General features: G+C 40.3%; 2 protein-coding genes across 2 annotated transcripts in view; both read right to left on the bottom strand.

Annotated features, from left to right (window-relative positions):
- LOC104729578 (calcium-dependent protein kinase 18) lies at positions 26-2,751 on the bottom strand. The gene is made up of 12 exons (XM_019233854.1): positions 2,402-2,751; positions 2,044-2,174; positions 1,900-1,941; positions 1,705-1,816; positions 1,535-1,613; positions 1,278-1,447; positions 1,067-1,193; positions 873-988; positions 682-789; positions 535-597; positions 282-455; positions 26-210 (listed from the first exon to the last, which is right to left on the bottom strand). Exons 1-12 carry the CDS (start codon positions 2,714-2,716, stop codon positions 46-48), a joined length of 1,602 nt encoding a protein of 533 aa, XP_019089399.1. The 5' UTR covers positions 2,717-2,751; the 3' UTR covers positions 26-45.
- Positions 2,940-11,738, bottom strand: part of LOC104729576 (transformation/transcription domain-associated protein-like) — a 41,292-nt gene continuing 32,493 nt past the window's right edge. The window contains exons 21-34 of the mRNA XM_010448529.1: positions 10,838-11,488; positions 10,301-10,558; positions 9,875-10,222; positions 9,021-9,433; positions 8,524-8,941; positions 7,068-8,366; positions 6,521-6,781; positions 6,138-6,428; positions 5,620-6,057; positions 4,988-5,416; positions 4,564-4,842; positions 3,745-4,296; positions 3,450-3,659; positions 2,940-3,325 (exon numbers count right to left, since the gene is read on the bottom strand). Coding sequence (XP_010446831.1) covers positions 3,206-3,325; positions 3,450-3,659; positions 3,745-4,296; positions 4,564-4,842; positions 4,988-5,416; positions 5,620-6,057; positions 6,138-6,428; positions 6,521-6,781; positions 7,068-8,366; positions 8,524-8,941; positions 9,021-9,433; positions 9,875-10,222; positions 10,301-10,558; positions 10,838-11,488 — 5,967 coding nt within the window. The 3' untranslated portion in view covers positions 2,940-3,205. The remainder of the gene's footprint in view (positions 3,326-3,449; positions 3,660-3,744; positions 4,297-4,563; positions 4,843-4,987; positions 5,417-5,619; positions 6,058-6,137; positions 6,429-6,520; positions 6,782-7,067; positions 8,367-8,523; positions 8,942-9,020; positions 9,434-9,874; positions 10,223-10,300; positions 10,559-10,837; positions 11,489-11,738) is intronic.

Below are 11,738 nucleotides of genomic sequence, written 5' to 3'. Positions count from 1 at the left end.
AATAATGTTCTGTATATGGGAGATCAGGGTTGTGGACTTGTTAATTTACATCTTTCGAGAAAGCTGGTAACCAGGAGGGGTTTTAACATTTTTTGACTTGATGCTTGCACTTCTCAAAAGTCTTTGAAACTCATGGATGCTGAGTCTCCCATCTTCATCCACGTCTGCCTCTTCAAGAAGTGGTTCTATGGAGCCTTTCAAACCCGTTTGCTGCAAACATTGATTCTAAGAAAACAAAGCAGAAAAAAAGAGGGGAATGTAAAAGGCTTGAGATCACTGACCACTCGAAGTTCCTCGGGAGTTATAAACCCATCTCTGTCTATGTCAAACTTGTCAAATGCTGCTCTTGACCTCTGTTGCCACTTCTCAGAGTCATGCTCCTCCAATTGGTTTACGTGCAAAGTAGCCACCACAAACTCAGTGAAATCCACCAACCCATCAGTATTGCTATCTATCTGCAAAGACGCAGACACATTTTGGATTATACACTAACATGTGGAAGGGGCTTTAGTCCTAAATACTCAGTTTACTTACCGCTTGAAGAATCTCTGCTACTCTTGCATCTTTCAGTTTCCAAGGAACATCTTTTGCAAGAGCCTGTTTAAGATTAGAAAGTTAGTAGACTCTCTCTCCATTGCAGTCATGCGGTGAAATCGCTTACTTGTGTTGGCTACTTCTTACCTGCCTCATCTCCTCAAGGCTTATAGAACCGTTTTTGTCAATGTCAATAGCATCAAACTGGTCTCTGAGATCCTCCAGCTCATCCTCTTCAATTGTTGTCGCCAGAGCCTACAAAAACATAACAACTCAAGTAAAAACGAAAACTCTTTTAACTTTTCATATGAAATACAATAGATCTCTTTCTTAATTACCCTAAGAGCAATCTGCTTAAGGCGGCTGAATTTAACAAACTGACGCATGTTGTTCAGAACAGATATGTCTATTGGAATCTCTGAGGCCTCACCTCCTTCTCTCACCCATGGATGTGCTGCAAACCCAAACCATCAAGAAGATGAGTGAATTTAACCTCAGACAATGGAAAGCTTATGGCATATGCATAACATACATAGTGCTTGAGCTGCTGTTAACCGTGCACGCGGCTCCTTAACTAACAACTTCTTCACGAAATCTTTGGCACTGTTGCGAACAGTTGGCCACGGGACTGTTTTGAAATCAGGTTTTTTTCTCATGACCTGTTGTTCTTCAAGTCAGTATCCATGAAAAAACACATCATTGCTTTAGATCATTTTCTATGTTCTGTCAGAAAATTACTAGACCTCATTGAATATCCCATCTTGAGTCTTATCCCAGAAGGGTCTTCTCCCGCAGAGCAGAATATAAGTGATGACACCGATGCTCCAGACGTCTGATTCAGGTCCCGACCTACGTTTCAACACTTCAGGTGCAACGTAGTAAGCGCTTCCTACTATATCCTGAAATTTCATTCCTGCAGCCATTTTCACAAAATCGTCTCCATATATCATCCTGCTCTCAGAGACAAGACTAGACACGTGAAAACACTTGCAAGACTTACCTGGCTTTATGAAGTCTGACAAACCAAAATCTGTAGCCTTTAAAGACGAATCTTCTTCAGTTGATTTGAACAGAAAATTCTGATGGGTTTAAAATGAAAACTCTGTTTAAAGTGATCATGAAGGTTCTTTCACATATTCCAGGCATCAAATCAAACCGAACCGTACCTACCTCTGGCTTCATATCACGGTGCACTAGACCGCGTAAATGGCACTCAGCTGCAACTTTCAGCATTTGTCTCACCACAACCGCTGCATCTTTCTCGGTGTAACGGCTATCTTTCCTAGAAACATATACACATAAAGTAACTTCCCAAAAATGTTTATTTTCTACAGATTAATTTTATGTAATAACGCAAACTCTTACTTAGCTAGGATTCGATCTAGCAATTCACCACCTTCACATAACCTGGAAAAAGAAAAACTCATTAAAGCCAGGGTAAATTCATTTTTCCTTGTATCACAAGAAAAAGAATGATAGGTGAAAACAGAGTCAAAGCTTGAGGCTTACTCCATAACTATATAAACATAGTTATTGTCATCAAAAGCATTGTGAAACCCAACCACATTCTCATGCCCACCTAAAGCTTTTAGTATCTTAACCTCTCGCTTCACATCTTCCACTTCAATCGGTAGAGTCATCTGCACACCAAATTACCCAAAACCATTTTGCCATAAAAAAGGTATGAAAAAATATCTTAGAGTCAGCCAAGAACTTGAGATGGAGAGCTTACTTTGTTGTCAAGCAATGACATAATTAACGGTTGAATAGAAATTTATGGATCTTTAGGTTAAAACCCATTAACGATGAGCTTTTGGAATCATAGAGAAATCACGAAAACGTGTGAATCCAATGATGGTTTTTTTACCTTGGCCTTATCGATTCTCTTGACGGCGACGCGATTTCCATTGTTGTTATCGGTGGCTACGTATGTAAAGCCAAACTGGCCATGTCCGAGCAATTTCCCAATGGCGTATCGATTATCGAAGTCCTTAGCGTACCCAAAATCTATACGCTTACCGTACGGAGTCCCTCCTCCTTGCCTCCATTGGATCTTGTTCGTCTTCGTCTTCTTCTTGTTTTTATTACTAACCTTCTGTTTTGCCTTCCCCTGCGTCAGATTAGGAATCCGGCGACTGGTGCCATGTCTGGTGGCTTTCGGAGAAGAGAAACAGAGACCCATGTGACGGTCTTCGGGTCTGTCTCGAGTGGAGGATATATTCACAGCGATGATGGCTCATACAAAATGAGCGAAACGTTGACAAGAGATTGAGATATGGAAGGAAGAGGAAGAAGCATGGGTTGGGTCATAAAAAAAAAAAGTGCTGTATTTACAAGATTGACATCATTCTGTTTCATCTTTGTGTTACCTTGGAAACTCACAAAAACAAAAAAAAAGAATGACATTGCATAAATTACATATATTAATCTAACGAAAATGAACCCACTAGTTTCGCAGTAATTAGCATTGTTTATCTCCTCCCCTTTGCCATTCATTTCGGTTATTACCATAAAAACTTGTGAACTGCTGTGTAGAGGAAATTTCGACTTTTTAACTTAATAGATGATCATCCAAAAAAAACCCTAATGAGTTTGTTAACTATTTACAAATCTAACCACTTCAAAACTCAGTTTCTACCCCAAAATGGTTAAAAGTTTAACTTAAAGCAGGTTAGAACCAAGGATGCCATGTTGGATCCATCATACATAGATTGCGAGGCGACAAAGCTGCCTCCACCAATTCATTCACACCTCTTTGTACAGACTGTGGCGGCTCCACCGAGTTCTCATCCTGTAATGAACAACTCGAACATATCAGTTTCAGTAGTTCAGAAAATGGACAAGAGCTTCTTTTTGAGTTTTATGAGAACTTTAGTAGCATAAAAAACTCGTGGAGATGTAAATGATGATTGTACCTCTTCACAGAAATACTGTGGCGCTATTCCTCTGATTCGTCCAATGACATCGTCCACGTTTGAGTTAACTTTGTGCTTCAGCTCGGCCGAACTCAGAGAAGCAATTCCTGTAACAGGAGGAATAGGAACCCCAAGAGGTCTTCTTCCAAACCATGATAGAAGCTCATCGCGAAAGAACATGGCTAATTGATACCGAAGATGTTCGTTTTGCTGAAAATTCGCAAAAAAGAAGAAGAGGTTAGAGGCCAAATGATTTGAGTGCATCACTCAAGCTATGGTAAATATTTTTTATTACCTTGGAGGAGAAAACTGCTTGAGATGCAGAACACATGTTTGACATGAGAGGACCTTCGACACCAAAATGCGATAGAAATGCTTGCATGTTTCTTGTGAGGCGGAAAGGGACAGGTTCGTTGAGCTCGACCATCCCATTGGAGTCGTACGATGGATGAAAATCTGTCTGGAACATTTTCCCCGTATTTTTGGCGAACAAGATCTTGTTTGGGGATCTTCCACCAATTTGTAGAATGAAGGACATGAAATTGGATACAGCTAGCTGGACAGCGAATTGCTTCTTGAAAGCCCAAAGATGACTTCCGCTCATTGATGTCTTGTACATGTACTGAGAGAAGATGGTGTCATTGACTATGTTCTTTGTGATTTCACCATAAGCCTGTAGCCGAAGATCTCCAATTGCTTCTGGTGAGATTTGCCCTGAGATAGCTTGATTGAGTTTCTCCTTGAAGTAGGTAATAGGATGATCTGACTCTCGACCATTCCTTTCACAGTGATTCTCATATACCTCAAGGAAAGTGTTGTACATGAGATCATCCTCAACCATTCGGACCTGAGACGAAAAAATGTTAGCATGCCATACCTCCTTGAGCGATTTACCTACTCTTATTATGGGCAGCTAGAAGGAGAACTAAGTTGAATATGTGAAGTTTCACGAAAATCAGGTAAACTGAATCACACATAAATTACTCATCGAAAGAAACATCAACTCTTTATGCTTGTCAAACATTTGATTCATCACACGGAACGGAAAAAGGAACTAAGCTGATTTTTTTCAAGAACGGAAAGAGGAACTAAGCTGATTTTTTTCAAGGCATACCTGAGACCAGACAGGGATTATGATCGGAGTGTGAAGCCCTAAATAGCGTCTTCTCGACTCTTTATGCTTGTCAAACATTTGATTCATCACACGGAAAAGCTGCAAGATTCGTTCATCACTCCTCGCATTAGGAGTTAGTGATGTTTGAACAATAAAATGCTTTTGCGAGCCATCGGAGCCAATAAGAGTCAAACGTCTGCAGCTGCTCCCATGCCTTCGTACAATTTGTATGTCTGCTCCAACCCTATCCAACTTTACTGTATGATCAGGTGCGACTTCCTGTGCAGTTAAACATATGATTAGTTCACCACGCAGCATAAAGAGAAAATAAAAAGAACGAGCGGCAGAATCTATAATTTACAGCCCCTGTAGAGAATGTTCACATTGTCTATAAACAAAAAACGAGGATAACAATCCAAATTACCTGGTCAGCAAAGTACTGTCCTGGTATCTCCACATCAACAACATTGAAGTCACGCAGCGCCTTGCTCTCTTCTTCCAATCTCAACACAACGGGGAACCTGTCTTCAACATTACTCTGAAGAATGTTTTTCCAGTCTTTCAGTTTCTTTGTCAGATCTGCGAGTGTGACAGGGAAAGAATTGCTTTCTGGATCCAGGTCACGCTCGAAATCCTGTTTGTATTCTCTCACAAATGCGACATGCTTGGTCACAGCATCTGCAGAAAAACAAGCTCTGCATACACCCGAGAGTTCTTTCTTGAGCGGTTGGGGAACTTCAGCAGTGGTGGCAGTTGGATATTTGTAACATCGATGCAACAAAGCATTCACAACCGCAAGAAGTCTTTCTTCTGGTAGAGTAACAAACCTCGAACCTATTTCCGTGAGAAGAACCTGAGAGGAATAATTAATCATTAGATTTAATGATTATCCAAGTAAAGAAGCAGTAAACGTGCAATTGAGTTAAAATCTGAATCTGAGCTACATAAACCAGACAGTAGTTTTTTCTTTTCCTACTTTTTTTGGGATTTATCTACCACATGAAATTTGTATGGAGAGAACTTAAAGAATCAGTATATTCACCAACAGAACACTACCTCAAGCTCACTGGCCAAGTTGTTATGTTTACTCCTAAGAGCTTCCATAATATCCTTTGCAGCATCAAAAGCACCAGCAGCAGACATTGCCAAGGAAGCACCATCCCGTATTACTGCGTGTTGACTATTTTCATTGATAGTTGAACTGCTTTGGTTCATAGGCTGATCATTCCCTGAATTAAAGTTGTTTTCCATACTGGCACGTTCACTTTCTTGCGCATGTGGGTTACCATTATCACGGGTGGTTCCAACAGCCGCACTTGTTTGAGCACCTTGATGGATTTGAGTTTCTGATGGTAAATTGCCTCCAACATGAACCGCACTAACACCAGGAACATTCTGCTGCATTCTTTGAGCCAAAACAATTCTGCTAAGTTCCGATTTATTTACTGCATCACGGCGTTCTAGTAAGTAGGTGCGAAGCCAGTAATAGAGAGCCTGAAATGGAAAACAATTTCACACTCAGATGAAATGACCAAAAAGAAAGTTCACCTAAATACAACACTAATATGATTTACCTGCGGGAATACTGCAGCAATTTTCATTAGAACTAATTTGCAATGGGGTGCTTCTGTACGCTGCAAGGAAAGCAACAGCTGTGGGATCCAAGAAAGCCACACCCAGTGAGGTACTTGGTCCAAGTGTTTATCAAATGTTTTACCAACATGCTCATTTGCTGTATCGAAACTAAGAAGATAAAGAACACGAGCCATGTGACTTCTGGAATTGGAAACTCCAAATCTTATACCCTGAAGAAAGCAGCTAACGGCATATTCCAGCCAGATTTCCTCTTGTGTTTCTTGGTATGCCTACGAAACAAAAGTAGAATATAATGTCTAATATGAGGACAGGGACTATTCATAGCAAAGGAATAGAAGCAGCATCCAATCAGAAGAAATACCATCTCACAGTAATTTCCCCAGCTTATCCATCCTTTGGGTAAATTTTTGAATAGGGTGATTGCGTTGGAATATGCAATATTAGCACCTTCAGTGTCGTTTAGCTTCAAATGAAAATCCCCCTTTAGTCGAAAAATTTCTGCCTTGTTCTTCGCTAGAAAGAACTCCAAATTTGTGCTATTAACCAGATTAAGACCAGTAGCAAGCTCTCCTTTCGTTTCCAGATGAGCTTTTGCCTGCTCTTTAATTTTAACAAAGGCTTCCTGCATCCACAGACGTGGCCAAGAGAACTTTAATAATTAACAATATTTCAAGCTCAAACAAAACAGATTCAGGGAACGTAAACTTATTATATAGGATCGTGGCAAAGGATGAGAGGTGGCAATACATGACTTCAATTAAACGATTAACAATTAAACGAATAAATATTTTAAACGAATTAGGGAAATAATTTATATATATAATAAAGAGAGAATAATATATGTGAAAACTATATGTTCAACCCAAAGAAACTCAAATAATAAAGTTAAAGGTCTACGAGAATTGTACCTGTACTTCCATTTGCGAGTGCCCATACATTTTTTCAAGTATCTGAACGCTAACATCATAAAGCCCTTGTTTCCGAGCTATCCTAGCAAGCTTATTGACGTTCCATGCTTTGTCACGATAACCGAGGTGATGAAGTTGAGTATTTGAAGTTATAAAGTCCTTAAATGCATCAATTACAACATTATACATCTCATTCCTCCACTGCAGCATATCATACCAGATGGTCATATTATCCCATTCATTTGGAGCTCTTAGCCTCCAAGTCTCAAGAATGTCTTTCAGATCTGCATAATGATTTCCCTGTCCCCCAAAAGCAGCATTTCCAGGAACTTTACTCCCATTTGTGATGTCAACATAAATTCTAGAAGACTCTTGCACCTCCACTAGTTGTTGAAATTGCTGCAGTAGAGGCACCCTAGCATGAAGAGACATTTCCGGTAACTGCCACCACTGTTCCAAAGCAAGATCAACGCCTTTCCCAACTATGTTTTCAGCATCTCCTACACCGTTTGCATTTTTTTCATGAAGGGCAAAACAAGCTTGAACCAAACGAAGCTTCGGCGTCTCTTCCACTTGTGCTTTGGGTATCACATGATCTTTCAAGTATGCCCAATCTGGAGCTTTCCAAAGACTATCAAGCAAAATTTCATAATTCTCGGTGCTTTTTCCAAAATCTACCAGGGCATCCCACTGACCAAGTTGAGTGGCACAGTGGAGCCATTGCTCCTCCCACAGGCACATTTCGGCCTTAGGTACTGTGTTATTGTAAGTGCCTTGGGTTGCCTTAACCATTGCCTGATAAAATAGGCTCTGAGCACGTTGCCAAAATCCATGTTGAACCATTGAAAGCCCAGCTCTCGATTCGGTGGTGTTGGACCTATTCTTCCACAATCCAAATCTCCTGTCATCTTCGTTTAACAAACGATAAAGCTCAGCAAGAGACTCAGCACATCTTGATTCATTCGTGAACAGCATGACATGAGTCTCTAACAAAGTCAATGCCAGATGCCATGCATTGTACGTTTTTCCTATATATTTGATAAGCTCACTAGGCATCCTAGGTTGAGGATGGCTCAACTGAAGCCCTTCCAGAAGTGCTTGAACAACATTTGGTCTGTGCCCTTGCTGCTTCTTGTGGTAGTCCTTCGAAAGTAGAGAAATCATAGGCTTAGCTAAAGCTTTCTGCTCTTCCTTGTGTAGAGTTGCCCACACAATTGGAAATACTAGCACCCACAAATGGTAAGCAACATTGGCATCTGTGTGAGCAAGCTCCCTTAAAGGGATAACAACATCAGCGACCTATAGCAGAAAAAGAGAACATAATACAGATTAATCCAGCTTCCAAAGGTAAAAAAACCCAAAAGAGCCTAAAATAATTAGTAAATATTCTCGATTTAACAGGACAAAAGAAAGCACCATAACGCCTCAGCAAAAAACTTTAATAATTTGCAATCACCTGAAGTTTGCTTGCCGCGCTAAGAAATTGTGCATGCTTCATTACAATGCTATCAAACATTGAACCAACTTCTTCAGGTCCCTCTGGCATAGCAGGTGGTTGGTAATGTGTTCCAGGATTTTGTGATGGCAAAAGTGGTACTACCCTGGCAGAATTCGGTGCTAGCGTAATGGGCTTCTCCTCAATTAAAATGGCTAGGAGGAGATCAAGACCCTGTTTGAGCCAAAAAACATCACCCATAGCTTCCCAATCTTGGTTTTGAATAATATACTGCAACCGTGCAAATAAATTTTTTCCGAGAGACTCATGGTATAACAAGAAGAACTTCCTTCGCATATCAGGATCCCTTGCCCGTAAACCAAGCATGGAATGTCTCTCAACTTTCAGAGAGATCTCTTGTCGGAGTGCCAACGGATACCTAATAGTGAAAAACAGATGATATTATCTCTCTCATAAAAAGCTTTGACTCAGGATAAGATTTAAACAAGAAAACTTACTTCGTTGAATCGGCACAAAGTCCATATAAAAGCTGGAGATACGCCTTATCCCACTCATCCAAAGCAACAGATGAGAAGTGCTGCTTATCAACCTGTGCAAGCTTCTGGAGGAAAGAAACTATATCTTTCTGGGTAAGAAATGCACCAGAGGACCCCGATAAACTTGTTTTCCCGAAATCATCCTCAGCCCACCTTTTTAACATGTCTAGCACGCAGATAAGCACACTAGAATCAGTCCCCTTTTCTGAAAGCAACGTGTTCAATATTTGAGTCACAGGTCTTTTGCAATCCGCTAAAAGCATAACCCTTTCATCAATAAGTTCCAAGACCGACTTTATATTAGATATGACTTCCCCAACATCAGCAGTTTGACGAGAAGAAGTTACTGCAGAATCTGAATCTGTCCGCTGGCTCTAAAAAGGGACAGCAAAAAGGCACAAGAGTCAGCCACAATTGGGGAAACATGAAACAGATACCTAGTTATTAATTCTAAAAAGGAAGGGAAAATTTACAGGAGCTACCAAAAGAGAGAAATGATATCCTGAATTTGATAGAATAAACGTACGTACCAAAAACATGTCAGCAAATATTAACTAACCAAAACATGTCAGCAAATGATATAAGGAGATGGGTCAGAGCCCGAAGATGATGAACCTGAGGACTATAGAAGTGAAAATCTTACGAAGGCATGAAGAAAAAGCTACATAGCTATTTAGATGCACTAGATATTCTAATACTCAGTCAATAAGGTGGTAAATGCCATGTAAAATCGATTTAACCTCAGATAAGGAAGAAAGAAAGCATATGATTTTATCTCTTACGAAAAAGGTAGCTATTACTGAAGAATAACTTACTTGTCTAGGATGAGCACCCGCTGCTGATCCCAGATCCCGCGAAAGACGCTGAAGGATATGCACCAGTACATAAGGATCAACAAAGTTTTTCTGAACCTCTGCCAAGGTTTTGAGGACAACAAGTACAAAGCTGATTGAACCGAGAGAGTTATCATCTCCTGACACTTGTGGAGCAGTAACAGGATGCACATGTTTTTGTATCAGCTCACTGAATTTCTGATACAACAGCTTTATGTCAGGAGGCGTACTAGCTCCATCATGTGGGAAGGCGATGAAAACCATCTTCAACAAAGAGCATAGCGATTTCCCAGCGTCGAACATCTTGTGTTTGAAAGACAGCTCAAGAAACTGGTGAAGACCAGAACAGTCAGCAAAGAACAGAAATGATTTCATATATTAGGATAACGCTTACTGCAGCAAGTATACCTGTGAGATCTGGCTGATGTTGTTTTTAATGAAAAGATGCGGCTGCTTCTCCAGAACCTTGTTCATGACATCCAAGCCCTGAGCAAGTGCTGTGGACGGATCTGACTGAGACGGTGGCATGCTACTAAGCAGCTTTTCTAAATAGTTAAATTTGACGTTCGCATTTGGCCAAACTTCCAAAGCTTTTGAAAGAAAATCTAAAGCTTGTTTGTACATAGTGTTGGCTTCCCTGTCCTTAGGCTCAATTACCACTGCTACCTGTTCGAGGAAGAGAAAGGAAACTTAAAACTACAGCCATAAATAGAATAATGCCACGATCAACCAACATACTTCGAGACTAAAGGTAGTCAATATGGCCTAGAACTTAACCAGATCCAAAAGAAACCTACGATCCGCATAATCTCATTATAAAATTTAATACATAATACTATACTGCTCAGAGAAGAAGGGCCTCCGTAATTTCAGAACTTCCCACCAATAGATTAAAACCAGTAAGTTATAAACATGCCCAATGGTAGTAAGAGTGTAAAGCCTTACTCTTATAAAAAAGTTAATGATTAGTTCTTCCATGGCAGCATTTGGCTTGAATTCCTCATCAGGCTGGGTAGCAGATCCAGGAGTTTCTACATTGGGGATTGACGATGCACCACCAGGTGACATAAGACACAATGATTGGAGACCAGGTTCAACTTTAAGTCGTTTACTTGGGTCTTCAGATATGGAAGATCCATCAGTTGAGCGCTTAGGATCCGCACTGGATGAAGGATGTAACCCATTACTGACCTCACTGGTTGCATCAGCATCAATAACCATTTTAGTTTCATTTTGTCTTTGTCTTTCCCAGCTGACAACCAATCCAGCAAGTTCAATTGCAAGCCGCCTATTTTCTGCTGTAGTATTGTATGGCAAACCAAGACGACTTAAGGAATTAACCATCTGAGGTACAAATTGTGCTCTACAACTGTAAAACAGATCTGAGTGCCGGACAATGAGTTGGAAGATGTGGATCAAATTTGGAATTGAGTGGCCCTCCTCCACCAAAATTTTTTTGGTGTATCTTATCCAAATCGGCATTCTTGAATCTCCAAGAGGAAGCCTTTTCGGTAAAGCTGGCATTAAAATATCCAGGGCTTGCTTAACTAGCATCTTATTCTCCGGCTGGCATGTCCTAAGAAGCGCAACAAAAACCTACATCCAGTCGACAAAAAACATTTGTATCACCGGGTTAGATGGAGGAGTATTTTAGGCACATGCTTGTTATTAGGATTTAAATGACAATCTGCAAGGTCGTCAATGGAAAAAAAGGTGAAGTTCCAAGTATTTTCCATTTTTCACTCTTCATAAAAACGACAAGGAACAGTAAAAGTCACCAATGGAATTAAAATGCCCACTGGTACCTGACAGAAACAATTGATATGGTACCTGGAGAATGATTTTC

The sequence above is a fragment of the Camelina sativa genome, chromosome 12, assembly GCF_000633955.1.
Source record: "Camelina sativa cultivar DH55 chromosome 12, Cs, whole genome shotgun sequence".
Lineage (NCBI taxonomy): Eukaryota > Viridiplantae > Streptophyta > Magnoliopsida > Brassicales > Brassicaceae > Camelina > Camelina sativa.
Note: the sequence above shows the minus strand (reverse complement) of the source record. Positions and strands in the feature narration are given on the sequence as shown.